Source organism: Harpia harpyja, chromosome 21, assembly GCF_026419915.1.
Source record: "Harpia harpyja isolate bHarHar1 chromosome 21, bHarHar1 primary haplotype, whole genome shotgun sequence".
Classification (NCBI taxonomy): Eukaryota; Metazoa; Chordata; class Aves; order Accipitriformes; family Accipitridae; genus Harpia; species Harpia harpyja.
In genome coordinates, this window is record NC_068960.1 from 9,108,975 (window position 1) to 9,125,474 (window position 16,500).

Below are 16,500 nucleotides of genomic sequence, written 5' to 3' on the forward strand. Positions count from 1 at the left end.
ACAGAGAACCACCTTTCCCTTCTTGCTCATGCAGGTGGGGGCATCTACCAAAAGGAAAGTGTTTTCCTAGAAATTATGTTGCAGAACCTAATTTTAACACTCTGATGTTCAGATGGCTTTAGAGACTGCTTTTCAGCAGTCACTTCTTTCTAGGGCATAATGGCACGTAATTCTCCATTCTCTGTATCATCACACGCCCCCCCCCCTTTTTTTTTTTTTTAATTCTCAGCATGCAATCCCAACAGGTTCATGAAAGGGCAAATAACTTCTCCTGTCACAGTCACTACATGATAGAGTATAAAAAACATTAGGAAAAAGTAATGTTGTAGAATTGGTTCCTATCATGTCCCATCATTCTCTGCTGAAAAGAACTGGGAGAAGCATGCTGTGTTTTGAGTATACTGCAAGATGCTTAACAAACGATCACCAGAATCCTTTTACGGACAGTTTTTGAAAAGCCAGCTACCCATACATCAAAGAAACAAACCAAAACACTATCTACTTCAGCACAATGATTGCCCTATACCACAACTCCTCCACAGAGGACCACTGTACATTAACAGTTTCTCAGCACAGGCCCTAAAGGGCAGAAGTAAGTGGTAATGTGCCATACCGATTTTTACATATCACTACTTTCTGAGCAGACAACTGCATTTAGAACAATAGTGCTAGCTGGAACTCAAGTTTACACCCTCTTTTAAGTTGTTAATGCTTTATTTATTCTGTTCTATCTACTCTATTCTATTTAGAAATACTGGTTCATTCAAGTACCTTCATGTGGTCTTGAGTTTATTCCATGTACAAGTCAGTGCTCCAAGTAGAGAAAAATATTTCAGTGGCAATGTGGTCTCAAGCTCAGCAGGAGCCAGGAATCACTGCTTGGTCATATCACCTGTGATAATTCATTAAGCTGATCCCAACAAAGCTACAGCTCCTGTTGGAACTGTGGAGCAAAATTCCTCAGGAAGAGCTATCACGTGCAGAGGCATAACACTGAATAGCAGTAATTTGCCACTTAGTACTAGACAGCTTATTTCACATGAGCAGGGAGTTAACTGCCTCAGGAGGAATGGCCTGCTGGGTATAGCTTGCTCTTCTATAAAGACCATACATACCACTGAATCCGGAATCATACTTCACAAATAAAAAAGCAACTGAGTACGCAAAACCAAGAACTACACATAATACTTTGGAAGATACATGGAAAGGCAGCATTTGTAAACAAAACAGACAATTTAAAGTAAGTGGCATGTTGTAGATTCACAATTTACTATCATACTGTTACTCCACAGCATGGTACAGAAGGCAGTTTAAATGAAAAGTATAATTCCTAACATAAGTGACCTTGATGCTTATGTCACAGATGCAAGATGAAATTGGAAGCTCTGCCGAACACTCGTATCACCCGAGTCAGCACTGCTGTGCATATGCTGAGTGGCCTGGCCATAACATTATACTGTGTGTCCCATTGTGATATATGTATCAACATAAGAGGATGTGATAAATACTTGCTTTAGAAGTTACCCATCAGAGTTTAGCAGCCTTAAATTCTGACATCCATATTAACTTAATGACTGCTATAAAAAAAGGTACACGTTGTTCTGTAAATTGGAATCGAATGAACAATCATGCTACATAGGAAGGGATGACTAAGTCACATAAACAAACCAATAGCTTAGCTTTCTGAAGGGGGATTTTATTTGATTCAATTCACCCCTTGAATTATTTCACCTATCCTAAAAGCATTTCAAATTGTCAACCCTCCCCAACATGTACAGCTTTTAACAGGTCTAATTTCAACTGTGCATACTATTCATACCATTTTCCCTCCAAAAGGGTTGAGAGCTGAAGCTAGAGCAACTTCTATCCTCCCTCCTCCCCTACTGAAGACAAAATACCAAAATCATTAAAGACCCTCCCACACAAAAAAGGAACATATGGAGAAAAACTATCACCTTTTAAAGTTGATCGCAGAAGTATAGAGATACAGGAACAAAATTCATTACTATTGAAATCAGTGGGAACTTAGGCATTGCCTTAAATTAAAGCCAACTCTCTCCTTATTTCTCACGTAGAATATCAGTTTGATAAGAAAAGGATGTCAGTGCAAGAATACTGAGAAGCCACTGGTTTTGAGATTGGAGTTATCAGTGTCCTGTACTTGCAAACCACGAACAACTAAACCTCACCGAGAACTCTCTGAAAGAAAAATCCATTTAATTTTCATCTTTCCTTTATAATCTTAAAGATGTATGAAGTACCTGAAACCAAGTTAATGAACAATTCTTACAAAACTACATAAAGAAAAAGCGCCCAATGGAGACTTGGACCCACATCCACAGAGGTGTAGCTCCTCTGGCCTAAAGACAGATAAGCATCTGAAACCTTCAATGATCTCAGTTGCAATCCTTTGCTCATAATTACAATGTTGGAGAGGAATTTTTACAGCCGACATTTTTCAAATGACTGTAAAACTTATCTTAAGGGTAAGATTTAGGAGACTAATCAGCCCTTCCCCTATATCGATTTCCCCAGAACATAAGCTCCTTTTAAAAAAAATACTGAAAACAATCTAGATTTTTCAGAAAAACATTAAAGCCACTGATTTATTTTGCTATCCAATTTAGCAGAAAATCATCATTATCTCTGGAGTAAGATGTACATGTTGTTTAGCATTCAAATCAGAACAGATTTTTTTTTTTTTCCCCTGAAACGTAAGCCCAGGTTCCCAACCTTAATGGCTGTAAACAGCTCTGAATGAGCCAATGCAGTGCTGTCCTCCAAGGTTTGCCAAGACCTCTGCTCTATGCAATTCTCAAACAGCTGCAGTATTGAGAAGACCAGGCTGTTCCACGCTGCCTTTCAGAACCCCGAGGACAGCAGCCAAGTAGAGAAACAGTATTACTCCCCCTTCTCCTTGGTACTCGGCTGACTTGTAGAAGCAGAATCTAGAATAATTCCTATAGGAGATGAACCTAAGAACACAGAGGCAAAGCAAATAAATAGTTTCTTTCACCAGCTGAGAGCAGGATGCTTCAAAAAAACCCACTTAGTGGCACATATGGAAGCTGGATAGCTTGAATGTGGTCCAAGTACGGTAGTCTGCTGAGAGTGCCTGAATCTCACTAGCAGCTGGGACAGGGTTTACCATCAGGGCTGTGTCCTCCTATGCCATACTTCTCCACAGCAGTCTCTGCATAATGAATGGCACTCATAAAAGCACTTCTCTCATAATTCAATACTACAGTGTTTGCTACAGGAAGTCCTTGATTCAATGGGCATCCTCACGCTTCCTTTCTTTACAGTTTGGGCAAAAGGCTCATTTTAGAAGGTCTAAGTACTAGAAATATACATTTATATTGCTTTTAACCAGAAACTTTACAACAGAGTGCATTGAATCCCATATCAATAAAAATCTACAAGAGAGTCGTTAAGGGAGGATGACAGCTAGCTCTCCTTTACAATTTTATCAAGTCAACAATTTGTTCAGCTTCAAAATATAGTAAAAAAAAAAAGGCTTAGGTCTGTCAAAACATTATTTGACTAGTGAAGTCCTTCATAAAAATCCACACAGATTTCATGTTTGCCAGCCTAATTAAAACTGTTATTTGCACCTGTAAAAGGAGTACAGCCCAGAAATGGCAGATGATTCTTAAGTAATCATCCATCAAGTAACTAAGAATTAATGATTTCTAGGTATAATATTTCAGGAAACATTTGTCTTTAACAAAGAACTTAATGGACCGTGCTTAGGTCCCAAAAGACCTTTCTTTCCATCAGCAATTTCTTCAGAAGAGTTTTTGTTATCTCATTTCTATACAGGCAGAGAGAATCCAACATCTTACACATTGCATAGGATCTGTTAACATGAGGCAGGACTTAAGAATGACACACTTAAATATTTAAATGAAGATTATTTTATTTGACTTTACGCCCCTGAAGAAGGGCTCATTACTGCAGCACTGCTGCTGGGTGGAATTGTAAGATGAAAGAACCAACTATTTCATGTAGCCACAGGCAGGAAGATCATCACAATTAGCTAAAGGAGGAACGGTGAATTCATCTAGCGAGTTCCTGAATGCTGCACTTCGGGAAGGAGACTCATTCCTCTCCTCTGGACCATGTAGAACAGGCCAGGTTCTAGACTAGGTAACTAGAAGCAATTCAAAGAAACCATAAGGATAGTCTGGTCAGAGGGAATGCCCAGTCATCAATCCCTAATAGCCAACATTTTTAATACTCTACTTCATCAGAATAAAGGAAATATGACTCCATTTGAACCAGTTCAATCCTCTTACACTCACCAAATATTAGGCATGGAAAACGCAAGGCAGACTAAGACAATTTTTTTAAACCCTCTTCAAGAATTTATGACAGAAGCCTTTACCCCAAGACCCCTTTTCTCATAGAAATTCTATACCTGTGGTTTGCTTGGAAATTGTAAGTTTAGGAAAAGGTGGTTAAGTTAGTTTCATCTGTTTGTAGTAAGGATGGCTTCCTTTCCTGACAAGGAGATTGGGGTTTCTCTGGGACATGAGATCAAAGAGCAGCCCTCCTCCTTTTATCTCTCCCTGCTCCACTCATCAGAACATGTGGGTCCTTATCAACAGGCTGAAATAAATTGTTCATACAATTACATCATTAGCAAAAAGACAGATACACAAACCCTTGTTCTTTTAAAGAAAACAATGTCAGATTCTAAAATAAAAAACACACGGGACCTCGGCTTAAAACCTGATAAAAATCAGCATGCAGGAAATACTCTGGGAAAAAAAAAGATGAAGGAAAGCAAGATCTTCCCTGCAACAAAGGAAACGTCTGCATAGTACAAAAGATTCAAAGCCTGCCACAAACTACGCAGAGACACTGATCTAAATTCCCTGTCCAAGGTGACTGAACAGGGGAGACGCAGCCGGGGATGCCGCCCTCGCCCTCCGGCTCTACAGAGCGCAAAGAGGGTTTATGGGCTTCAGCAGGACCCCTGGGGAGACAAGGCTCCGCAGAGCCCGTGTCGTGTCCGTCCCCCCCCCCCCCCGCCGCGGCCGGGGACAGCAGCCGGGACGCACCGCGGGCCACCCGCGGCTCTGTCCGGGCAGGAGGCTCCCGCCAGCTCCGACCGGGCGCTTCGCCCTTCTCCGCGCAGGGGGGCCGGCCCCGGGAGCTCCCCGCAGCCCCCGGGGGCCCGGCCCGGCCGCCCCTCCCGCCCGGCGGCCGGGCCGGGCCCCCCAGCTTTCCTCGCCCCGGCGCCTCACGCCCGCCCCGCCGCGACCGCGCCAGGGCCCGGCCCCCGCCTGAGAGGAGGAGCGGCCCCTCAGGGGGAGCCTCCCCGGCCCCCACCGCCGCCTCGGGCCCCGCACGCCGCCCGCCCCCGAGCTCCCCCCCGGTCCCCGAGCCACCTGCCCCCCCCCCCCCGCCCCCCGGCGGGTCCCCGCCGCCGGCCCCGCTCACCCGCGGACTCGCCGGTGTTGATCCAGTCCGGGTTCGCCAGGCTGGCGATGGCGAAGATGTCGGCGGCCAGGAAGAGGCATCCTGAGATGATGGTCAGTTTGTCCATCTCCTCCGGCTCCGGCGGCTCCCGGCTCCGGCCTCCGCCCGGCTCCCGCAGCGGGCCCGGGCCGGGGGCGCCTCACAGCCGCGGCTCCATGGGCCCCGCGCTCCCCTCGGCAGCGGCGCCAGGAACGGGCCCCCCGGACGGAGCCGGAAGCGAACCCGGCGGGCGGGGGGGCGGCGGTTACTCCGGAAGGGAAACCCACTCTCCCCGGCGTTCTGTCCCGGGCGGGGCGGAGCTTGCCGCGGGGGGGGCGGGGACGCCGCCGCAACGGGGCGGGGGAACCCCCGAGGCCGCGACCGGCTTTCTCCAGGGAGCGGCGCGCGGCGAGGCGGGGCTTGCCGCTGGTGGGCGGGGCGCGAGGCGGAGCTGGCCCTAAAGGGGCAGCAGGTGGCTGGGCGCGGAGGTGGGTTGAAGAGGGGCGAGGGGCGGGGCGGAGCGCCGCCGGTGGGTGGGGCCTACGGGAGGGGGCGGGGCATGCCGCCGCCTCGGGGCCTGGGGGGGCGCTGCCGCCGGCCGGTGCGCGCGGGGCTGCGGAGAGAGGGGAGGGGCGGCCGTCGCCTCAGAGCGGGTGTCCGGTGAGGGGCGGCCCGTACCCGGGGCCTCGGCTCCTCCTCGTCCCCTCCCAGCTTCGCCCCGGATGGGCCCCAACACCTGCCCCGCGGCCCGGTCCTTCGCTGCCCGCCCGCATCCCTACCCCCCAAAGGTGTTCGTTTTTCAACCGGGGCACACGGGGATCCCTCCCTTCTCCCCGCCCCGGCCCGGAGCCCTCAGGCTGGGCGCAGCCGGGGCCTCCCCCTCCTCACCGCCCAGCGGCAGGGCCTGCCTTCCCCCACGGGAAACGGTGCACAGAGAGAGGGGAGCGAGCGACTCGGTCAGCGCTGTGTAAAGGGGGCTGAGGAACGATCATAGATCTGTCTTCACCACAAAAAATCCCCTCGTGTTTCGCTAGTCACTGTCACTCTCTACCCCTTTGAAATGTTGAGCATTAGCTTAAATGTCAGAGTTGCTTCTGTAGCAATGGTAAAAACGGGAAGTGGAAGGACCGATTCATGGAGGTTCCTCCAGATGTTACACGACTGTGGAGCACCATGAAAGCACTACATTGCGTTGCTGTCTGTGCTGTGTGTTTGGAAGAAAACCTAATTAATCTTGACTGGAAATCTCAACCAAATAAAGGGATTTTTAACGACATGCTTTTCCATAGATTCAGCTATATTGAAGCGTAGGGGAATCTGTTGCCAATAAATGAACAATGCACCAAATGTGGGAAACCAGCCCGGTTTTGGAAACAGTAACTGTGCTATCGATACTGTCATTCTGGCATGGGAATGCTGAACTAAATTAGTTTAGCAGCCCCCACATCTACAGGTACTTGAAAAACATCTAATACCTTACATATGTTTTTTTCCTTCTAACAGTGAATACCCACCTGTTTTTTCCAGAGCAGCATAAGTGGTCTTTACAGAACATATTGGGAAGCCAAGCGGGCAATTGTCTGTGCTGTTTATTTTTATGTAAGTCTTTCATGTAGATGGGAGACTATACAAACAAAATGGAGATATTAGTAAAGTAATCTTAAAGTGTTCAACAGCAATCAGTAGTACTTATTATTTGGAGGACAAGAGCTGTACTCAGGTTCTATTGAAATCACTTATTCTTGACAGATTTTAAGGTTGGAGAAAATAGTAAAACTTTTGATGAAAAACAGCTCAGATTATTCCCTTTAAACAGGGAACAATTGGTGTATGGAAGAAATGGGGCAATTGATTTTTTATTTAAAAGATTTAAAAATTATATTGCACTAACAATGGGAATCTAGCAGCCTTGAAAATAAGTTATTTCCAAGAATCATCTGCAACTATCCTATAAATTGGCTTTAAGTGGTATTTAAGTAGCTTTTAATACAAGCATTATGTAGAAGTCTGCCTCAAAATGAGCTTGTCTCCAAATAAGTCAGCTTCGTGGCAAAAGGAATAAAGGAAGGAGGGATGGAGAGGGTATACAAAGGGAAGATATGGTTTTCATTGGCTTTTGCTATGCAGGCAAATATGAAGTCAGAAATAGTGACAGAATCCAGTCTTCATATCCTGCAGGCTGTGTGGTCAGTTATTTAATCTTTCTCAGGTTTATTAGGAGATGAGTACATGCCTAAGGATGCCGTGTGGGAGGACACCGCCAGCTATAGGTTCTCCAGAAAGCTTTGGGGCCTCAGGCAGAGCTGCGGTATTGACAGACAGGCAGCCTAAATCGAATTACTCCTCTTGGACTGAAACAATGCACTAGATTCTGCCCAACGCCAGACTTGCCTATGCCCGCATTACTTGTGTGGTGCTGGGGGAATTCAGAACCCACCTGCCCCAGCGTTCTGAGCAGTTGCTGGGCGTTGTCACCTTCTTACTTGCTTGTAGACTTTTCCTCTACAGGCCATCATGGAGCAGTAGCACATTTCCAAGATGCTCACCTAGGACACACCTGCCTAGGAGTTTTGGCTCCATAGAAAAAGCTCTTCGTCTGGACTCGATGGAACATACACAGTCTTCACCAGCAGTTGGGGATGAAGCTAAGAGTGAGTTTCCATGTCTTTTGGTCATTTCTTCCTCTGTTCATTTCCATTTCCTCACTTCTGCCCCAGAACTACTCTTCCAGTCCTGTCTTTCAGTATCTCAAACTTTTTAAGTCCTTCTGCTACCAGTCAGTTTATTTTTTTCACAGAGCCCCCAGTGCCCCAAATTTTCTTAGTATCAAGAGGCGTTCCTGCTCTTGAGGTTGAGTGTTTGGAACGGAATTGTAGGCAGATGACAATAGGAAAAGGATGTTTCTTCAGCAGAAGAGGATTGGATAAGATCCTATGCTGCTGCCTGCAGAAACTGCAGAATTGAAGGGTGAACTTGGAGAAAATCAGGACAGTGTCAGGGGAACTGTAATGTAAGTTCTGTCAAGTGTCTAAACTTTCTGTAGCACAGAACAAATTGAAAATCCACCTTCCTTGGAGACTATATAGACTAATATCAGGTATAGTAAAAAGACAAGAGTCTCATCTAAAAGTGTGAATGTTAGCATTCCTCCTAAATATTTTGAAGGCTTTGGATTAGTCACAGCTTTCATGGTCTTAAGGCTCTCATGTCCAGCAAGATAACTTCATGCAATAAGAAGATGCTTAAAATCAGGATTCTGGCTTCTAATTAAAGTTAGCTAGATTTATTATTAGCATTTTTTGTTTGTTGTTTCACTGCTGATCATTTGATGACCTACAACAGGTCATGAATTTTAATGGAATTTGCTGAATAATTTTGGCTAGAAAATAATATAAAGTAGCCTTACTTCTTATAATCTGTTTACATTTATTGGCCTGGGAGTTAAGTACTCATTCTGGAAGTAGGAAACTAGGATTCAGTTCCCTCTTCTGGCTGAAAAAGATTGAAACACACGTTGAAAAGTGACCAAGAACACCATAGGAAAGGTTTCAATCCGTTCTACTGATCCTGTTCCACTTTGCATAAATTCCTGAGCTGGAAAAACAGTAGCAGCTCAGACATTCAACCTCTCAGAATTATCAACAGATGGAGGTGTGTTCCAGAGTGAGTCTTCCTTTGCTTTTCTTGCATGACCATGAAAATTAAGTATTTAATCCAAATGAAATGTAGTATTCTACTCAGCAACAAAAAAAATCCTGCATTTTTCATTGAGAAGAAACAAAATATTCAAACCATTCCTGCTTCCTTCTCTGTTTTTCAGTTCAGCAGCCAAACTGACAAGTCAAATGTTCACATTTCTGTACTTTCAATCTTAATTCTTTTATAGACATTCTGTGCTGTCATTTAGAGCCTGATCCAAAGCTTTACTGAAGCCATTAGGAAGATGACCAAGTTTCTGTATTTTAAAGAGGGGTAAAGTGGTAGGAATTTTCATTAAGTGATTCCAGACCACTGGAGACGGTCTCAAGAGTTAAGTTACTGCTACTCTACTGTCAGAAGTTACGTTTAGAGATTAGATCTTAAAACAGGGACAAAAAAAGTCATTTTTAACAGAATACAGTTTGTTTTAGGAGTCTCAAGCACTTGTGTGACAGTCTTAACTTTTCCTGGCTCTCGATGAGGAGAACAGGCTTGAGAGATGGAGGATTTCTTTATTACCCTATTATGTTTCTTGGTGGAGACAGTTGGATAATGTCATTCATATTGTATTACTTGTATTGTGTGTTTTAATGGATAGCGGATGCTCAAGAGTATTTTATTTCTGTAAGTGCTAAATATGGCAAGTACAGTCCCTTCCCTCATGTCAGCAGAGGGTATGGAACCAATCTGCTGGAAATTTAGAAATTAATCTCCTTTATAAATATTGATTTGAAAAATCCATTTTTTATAGGAATTCAATCTTTTCTGGAAGTCCTTAACAGCTGACAGCTCCTCTGTTCTGTTATTCTGTACCCTGTTCTCTACCTTTCCTGAATATATCGCCACTAGTAATGAATACTTAAGTAACAGCAGAATTCCTTTTTCTCTTGGTAAAATGTGTGACTTTTTAAGAAATAAGTTTCTAAGTAAAAACTACTTGCAGTATATTTATTTGCAGAAAGCTAGTTTATGGGGTACACTAACTTTTTATAAGTATTGCTATTACGGCTTTTTGGCAGCAACTCAGCAGGCAATGCCTATCTAGAGAAGCAATTAAGGGTGAGGGACTTAACTGTTTGGACAATTAAGAATGGGTACAGCACCTGCTCAAATGTCTCCTTAAACCTTTTACTAAAGAATAATATCACACTTTGAATTAGTAAAATTTTACTCCCACTTTTCAAAGGGCAGTTGCCAGCACTGGAAAACATCTCTCAGCACACACTGATTGCAGCATTGAAGGCAAATATTAGGATGGGTGAACAAGGATTGGGTCTCATAATCATACAGAATGGGCCATATCTCCAGATAACAAGCCTTGTTGAGAAAAGCTCTGCAGCTAACAATGGAAAGCTGAAACCAGGTAAAAAAACAACAGTGATATTCAAATTTAATAGCACTGAAAATATTCTTGTTCTGCATTTATGCTTTGAGCCTGTCTCTGATTTATTTACACTTACACAGATCAAAAGAAACTCAATTTAAAATTACAGAGAAAAGAAACCAGCATGAACTGTATAAAGCTCAGTGCCAACATTCCACTGTAATGAAATATCTGTGATCTTAAAATAGCTGATATGGGTGACTGTTTCATAATCAGATCAAGATTTAAGTCTATATCTTGTTCTCCAGCAAAAACAGATTTCCTATTCATCAGCAGGTTTGTCCAAAAATAGTTTGACTATTACATTTATATAGCAACTAAACTTGAATATTATCATTCTTTGTTCAGTCCATTATTGTTCAAGTAATTTCACTCTACAAGTAACACAAAACTTCCTGAAGGCTTGAAATTAATTTGCCTTATTGTTTGCTTTTTCTTTCTATTATACAGAATAGTTACAAAGTAGCAATGGACTAATCTCTGTGCTCTAACAATCCATGCAGGTGTTCGTTTGCAAAATGCTTTAAACCTGAAATGTGCCATATTAGTACTAACAGACTATTTCTAGTTATTGAAGTTTCTTGTGGAACATCAGACACCTATATTAAGCTTGTAATTGAAAGCTTTGTAAATTTGACTGCTTCACATGGGTCCTTAGACCAATTACATTAGACTCATGAACTACAGTTTGGGGACGATAGCGTGCTATGTTATTACCAAGTATTAAATTGTCTCTAACACAGAAATCTATGAAGCTAAGACTTGACCGTAATGAAGTAATTTAGAAATTTACTGGCTGTACAGTGAAAATGTATATCTTTAAATTAGAACAATTTCCCCAGCATTGCCGTTATAGTTTAGGCAGTCCTTTCTTCTTGCACCTTTCAGAGAGAATTAGAATTCCAAGCACTAGGAAGAAAGATCTACTTGTTTGATGAAATAAAAAACATTGAGTGGCGTTCTTAACCTCTTTTTAGAAAAGTCTTTGCACCTTTGATTCGAATATAAAAATCAGTGGAAAAATCCTGAGCATAAAATAGAATTTGATTTGGATTTGAATTAAGTACTTTATTATTATTATTATTATTATTATTATTATTATTATTATTATTATCGTAGGAGCTGATAGCTTTCATCTATTCCCTAAAAAACCCCCTATGGTATACAAAAGCATATATATGATACTGATTTGGTTGTTGGCTTGTTTGGGGCTTTTTTACATCTATAAGGTAAAAAATACAGAATATTAATCACTGAAACTAAGTAGTTCTATTTGCAATAACTTGAAAAAGGCCAGCTCCAAGAGCATTTTAATAAAACCCACAAGAACAAAGAGTCAAATTATTTATGGCACATGATGTGTTTGATTTACTGCAGCAAGTATTGAACAGTTTAAAGGGGGTTGAGGACTGATAACAAACGTTGTCCCTTTGCAGCTGATCTTAGTTTTTGGAGCCAAAATGAACAATTTGAGCATCATTCATGGAGCACCTGGATCTAACTCAGCACATTCCACACACAGAAAAAAAGCAAACAGCTGAATTTGTTCAGTTCATGTTTAGAGTGAACTTACAAAAACTTTGTATTTATGACCAAAGCTGTAAAATTTTGCAGAAAAGATAGTATTTTGTAGAAGCCCTGTCTCTTAATGATACCACAGGCAGCACACTTATTTTGGCATTAAATCCAATGTACAGAGCATGGGGCTTGAGAAAAACATGATGCACGAATGCACTGCTTAGGATTTTTTTTTTCAGTGAATTAAGTTTTATCTTTATGGACTTATTTTTTGAGTTAATTAAGATGAGTATTATCTGTAATTTCAAACTGGAACCTAAAAGAACAATTTTATTACTGCTTATAGCTTGAAAGAGCTTGTGCCATCCTCCTGACTTTAACGGGGAGGAGGTCGAAATTAGCAGAGGTAGTGGGAGGCACTAATGTGGTAAAATCCTACAGTTAGACTCACCAAACTCGTATGTATGTATGCATGCCCTATTCTCCATGCCAGCAAGAAGAAACAGGGCTGCTTAGTACGTGTGTTTCCTCAAAATACCTTCATAGTGCAAGAGGTTATCTCCACATAAATCTTCAGTGGCCGCTAAAGGCTATCAACCACAAAACTGATAGGTGAACTGAAAGGCTGGGTGGTTCAGGCTCTAGATGCTGGAGCAGAGAAGCAAAATTATTCACGTCTGCAGTTCAGAGATGGCTTTGACTTGCCACAACAGTATTATCAGGACAGTATGGGCAGAAAAAACAGATTCTAAAGGAATCTGTTAAAAGCTGAGAGCGTCTTGCAGATATTTTAAAGCATGAGTGCATTTATGTCTATGCATTTTGAAACACAATTTGGGTGATTTATCTTTCTGTTTGAGGCTGAGAACTTACATAAAACTGTTGGTAAAATGTTTTCTGTTGCTTTTTTGGTATCTGCTACCCTGGTACTTGTTCTAGAACTTCTTGTTTACACCCCAGTAGAACCAGTATCTTGTGACAAGCTAGAGTGGATAGAGGGTGTGATGATGATGGAGTAGGAGTAGTTAGTGGAAAAAGTGAATGAAAAAATGGTAGTCAGTAGTTCAGGTAAACAGTTTTAAAGCCTGTAAATTTTTGCTACAGGCATTTTTAACCCAAAAGGGTTAAGAAGAAAATTGAGCAGATGGAGAGAGGCTCCTTGCTCTGCCTAATATGGCAGCAGACAGCTGTACAGCTTGTTTAAATCCCGTATGCTGTTCTGTTGCAGTTCAGTATGTAATGTTTACCGATACTGGTCCTCTGTGCAACTGTTTCTGCCAGGCTGCTGATAGAGCTGTATAGTCTGCTGCAGATTGATTCTGCTTGCCTTTTGCAATCTCCAAAATTACAGGTTTACACAGTAATTGCAACTCCCTCCAACGCCTGGAAGCCCATCTTGTTTATACCCCATGGTATCTACAGGTGCTGGGGCTTCTGTACTCTGTTGTTCTTGGATGCAGTACTGCTTTTTGCAAAACTGCAGCTCAGTGCTTTCCACTGGCAGCAGGTAATATGAACATTATTTGCAGCCTTATCCCTTAAAACAAACAAACACAAAACCCATCACCATCGCTTTCTGCTGGAACTCCTCAGTTAGATTCTGCACCAGCTCTTGTGGGCACCTCCTACTTCTCCCCGGCCTCGCTTGACATTGTCTTGCAATGGGACCACATGTTGGTTTTCAGAGTGGAGGGACAGGCATCAGCCACCGAGGAGAGTAAAGCCCTGGAAACATCCAGGGACCCAGAAGAACACAAAGTGACACAGCTGTTACACAGATTCTCCAGTGTCCACCTAGGTAAACTTAGCCACTGTGGAGGAAGGGGTATGCTTGGCTCCATACCAACACATAAACAGCAAGGTGACATACAAGGGTAAGCAGCAGATATGTATAGACAGGGTATTCCAGCTGTGAAAAGGTACAGGGGAGCAGTGGAAAGATGCCAGCAGAACTGTTTGGAGTGCAGCTATGTAACCTCAGCTCAACCTTGCTGGAGTCTGTCTGGTCCCAAGTAGTGGTCCTGATCAGAGCATTCACCATTGTACCTTTATCTTGCCTAAAAAACCCCACAGAAATGGAGGGTAGTACTGAATAGGCAATCTAAAGTTTAGCGTGTTCACTCAGAAAAAATCCCAAACTAAACAAGTGAACTGCAGCTTTCCTTAGTGTTGTGAAAACATTAGTTCTTAACAGAGCTAAAAAACTTTCATTAAAATAGAAAAAAAAAAAATTGCATCCAGTTGAAGAGCTGCTAAACACATGCTTTTACATAAAAATGTGAAAGTATAGTGGTTAAGACTACATATTTTGTAACACAAACATTAAAAAATTGAAAAAGTCTCTTAAACTGATTGCTGTCCATTTTCTTCCTTGACAGGTGATGTTCTAGTAAAAATTGGACATGCTAATGTTTTAGGATGGACTCTGCGAGAGCTTAGGCAACTCCTGCGCAATATTCCTATAGGAACTACTCTACAAATCAGAGTTTACAGAGATTTTGTTGAAGTACCTCAACACTGGCAAAGTGCAGTTGAATTAATTCCTGAAGTAAAGCTTCCTGTGATGACAGCACAGTAAGAAATAAGTACTGTACATAACTAGAATTTCACACCTTGCATATTATTCTAGCAAGAAACAAGAAATAGTGTAATAGCTTTTACATTTTAGGATAAAATGTTAGTCTAAAGATTTACTTTCATTTACTTTTCTGAAATAGAAAACTGTGATTCAAAATTAACAAATACCAAAAGAAAAGTTTACTTTTCTAGTTAGAGTGAAGACAGGGTCAGGACCAACATTAATTTTAGATATGGCCCTTCCTGCCTCCACACTGAGCATAAAAAGTCTGGCTGGCAATAATAGCAAAGGGGCCATGTTGATTTGCAATAGCCAAGGATCTAGACAATTACAAGTAGCTGATAATACCAAGATGGAGGTCTTGCTACAACCATGTAAAAAGCTTACCTGTTTCTTAATCAGTCTAACTATTGACAGTGGTTAATGATTATGACTTTTAAAATTAAACTTCAGGAAAAATAATCTCTTCTTGTGAGAGCTACTGCATACAGAAACTTTTAAAAATATATTGCTCTCAATTCTAAAGGTGGCTCATACAGTAAGGATAATTAATCTAGATGGGATACAAGGCAGTTACAAGTTTTCCTGAGGCACAAAGTTCTAACAGAAAAGAGACCTCAGAGGTAGGGGAAGGAACAGAAGTATTAAAAGGAGATAATTAGGTTAGAACAGCAGAAAGGAAGCTCACAGAGCAAGGGGCTTTCCAAGAGATTAAACCTCTCAGCTTATGTTTAAATAAATCAAATTATTTGCTATTCTGAAGGAACAGAAAAAGGATAGCTTGCTTTTCTGTTGACCAAATTACAACTTAGCTATTACTTTAGAGTCCAAAGGAAATAGTGTGCAAAGGACTATGGACAATAGTATTAGTTTGACATTAGAGGAGTTTCAGAACTCATGAACCTGGCTTTAGAACAAGTATTTGAAAAAACTTAAGGCTCCACAATTAGTTAACTAAATGGCTATGGGAATTATTGCACGTTAAAGTAATACCATGCTGTGTATTTTCAGCATGAACGAAGACACCGAGGACGAAGACGACACCGGGTCCAGTAGCGATGATGATGTAGACTTGGAAACTTTTCACTATAAATCTTCCCAGCCATACTGTTGTGAGTTCACTCATAAGTTACCATCAATACCCAAAATTTGGCAGATATCCGATACAGGCCAGACACTTAGAGTAGGCACAGACACTGTTTGTGATGCTGTACTTCACGATGATGTTGACGCATTGTGCAGTCGTAAGTTTGATGCTAGTGGTGTTAGACCTCCTTCATACCGGGCTATGGAAAACAATGAGACCAGTTCCTCTTCCCCCTGCCCTTCTGTATCAGATACATCCTATTTGGAAGGATTTGCCGTTGTTTCAGAATAGCTCAAAACTTCTTCAAAACCTAGATTTCTGAAGTTTTATCTGTTTTCTTTTAATATATGCCTAGACTTCAAAAAAACCTAAATGTCCTAAGATATTTGAAATCATATATTAGCTATATAAAGCTGTTTTAGCAATGCCTTCCCACCCCTCAAAGATGTCTATCAATGCTACTTGTAGAGAAGACATTCAGAAACATGAGCTCTACTAGCCCCAGACAAGTAGCAGTTGCAAGCTCTAAGGTCTTATATTCATCTTTGTTTGAAGGTAAGTTTCTTCATTTACTTGATCTAAGGATCATGGAGTTAGTTTATCAAGAACTTCCTGAACGTACAAGAATACATGGACAACTAGTGGCAATTACAGTATTTGTCTGCATCACAGTAATCATTTTTGATATAACTATTTTTTACATTGACTAAAAGTCACCTTATTTTCTCACTGTAGTTTTACCTTCAGTGTACAGAGCCAGACTTATCA

General features: G+C 42.0%; 2 protein-coding genes across 3 annotated transcripts in view; one reads left to right on the forward strand and one right to left on the reverse strand.

Moving 5' to 3' along the window:
* The window catches only part of MOSMO (modulator of smoothened), a 33,895-nt gene extending 28,160 nt beyond the window's left edge, over nt 1-5,735 (reverse strand). Inside the window, exon 1 of the mRNA XM_052773398.1 lies at nt 5,449-5,735. Coding sequence (XP_052629358.1) covers nt 5,449-5,554 — 106 coding nt within the window. The 5' untranslated portion in view covers nt 5,555-5,735. The remainder of the gene's footprint in view (nt 1-5,448) is intronic.
* A 1,123-nt stretch (nt 5,736-6,858) lies between these two features.
* Nucleotides 6,859-16,440, forward strand: PDZD9 (PDZ domain containing 9). Of its 2 annotated transcripts, none has more exons than XM_052773396.1 (5): nt 6,859-7,065; nt 7,975-8,117; nt 10,352-10,528; nt 14,446-14,641; nt 15,657-16,440. In XM_052773396.1, coding segments are annotated over exons 1-5 (885 nt in total). In that variant the 5' UTR covers nt 6,859-7,063; the 3' UTR covers nt 16,024-16,440. The 2 variants fall into 2 exon arrangements, with proteins under 2 accessions (XP_052629356.1, XP_052629357.1); XM_052773397.1 differs by having other exon boundaries at nt 6,985-7,065; nt 10,357-10,528.
* The last annotated feature ends 60 nt before the right edge of the window (nt 16,441-16,500 follow it).

Excerpts from the sequence above, each read along its gene's own strand:
- PDZD9 (XM_052773396.1), top strand. Across the intron at positions 10,529-14,445 it reads CAATGGAAAGCTGAAACCAG|GTGATGTTCTAGTAAAAATT; the intron begins GTAAAAAAACAA and ends CTTCCTTGACAG. Across the intron at positions 14,642-15,656 it reads CTTCCTGTGATGACAGCACA|CATGAACGAAGACACCGAGG; the intron begins GTAAGAAATAAG and ends GTGTATTTTCAG.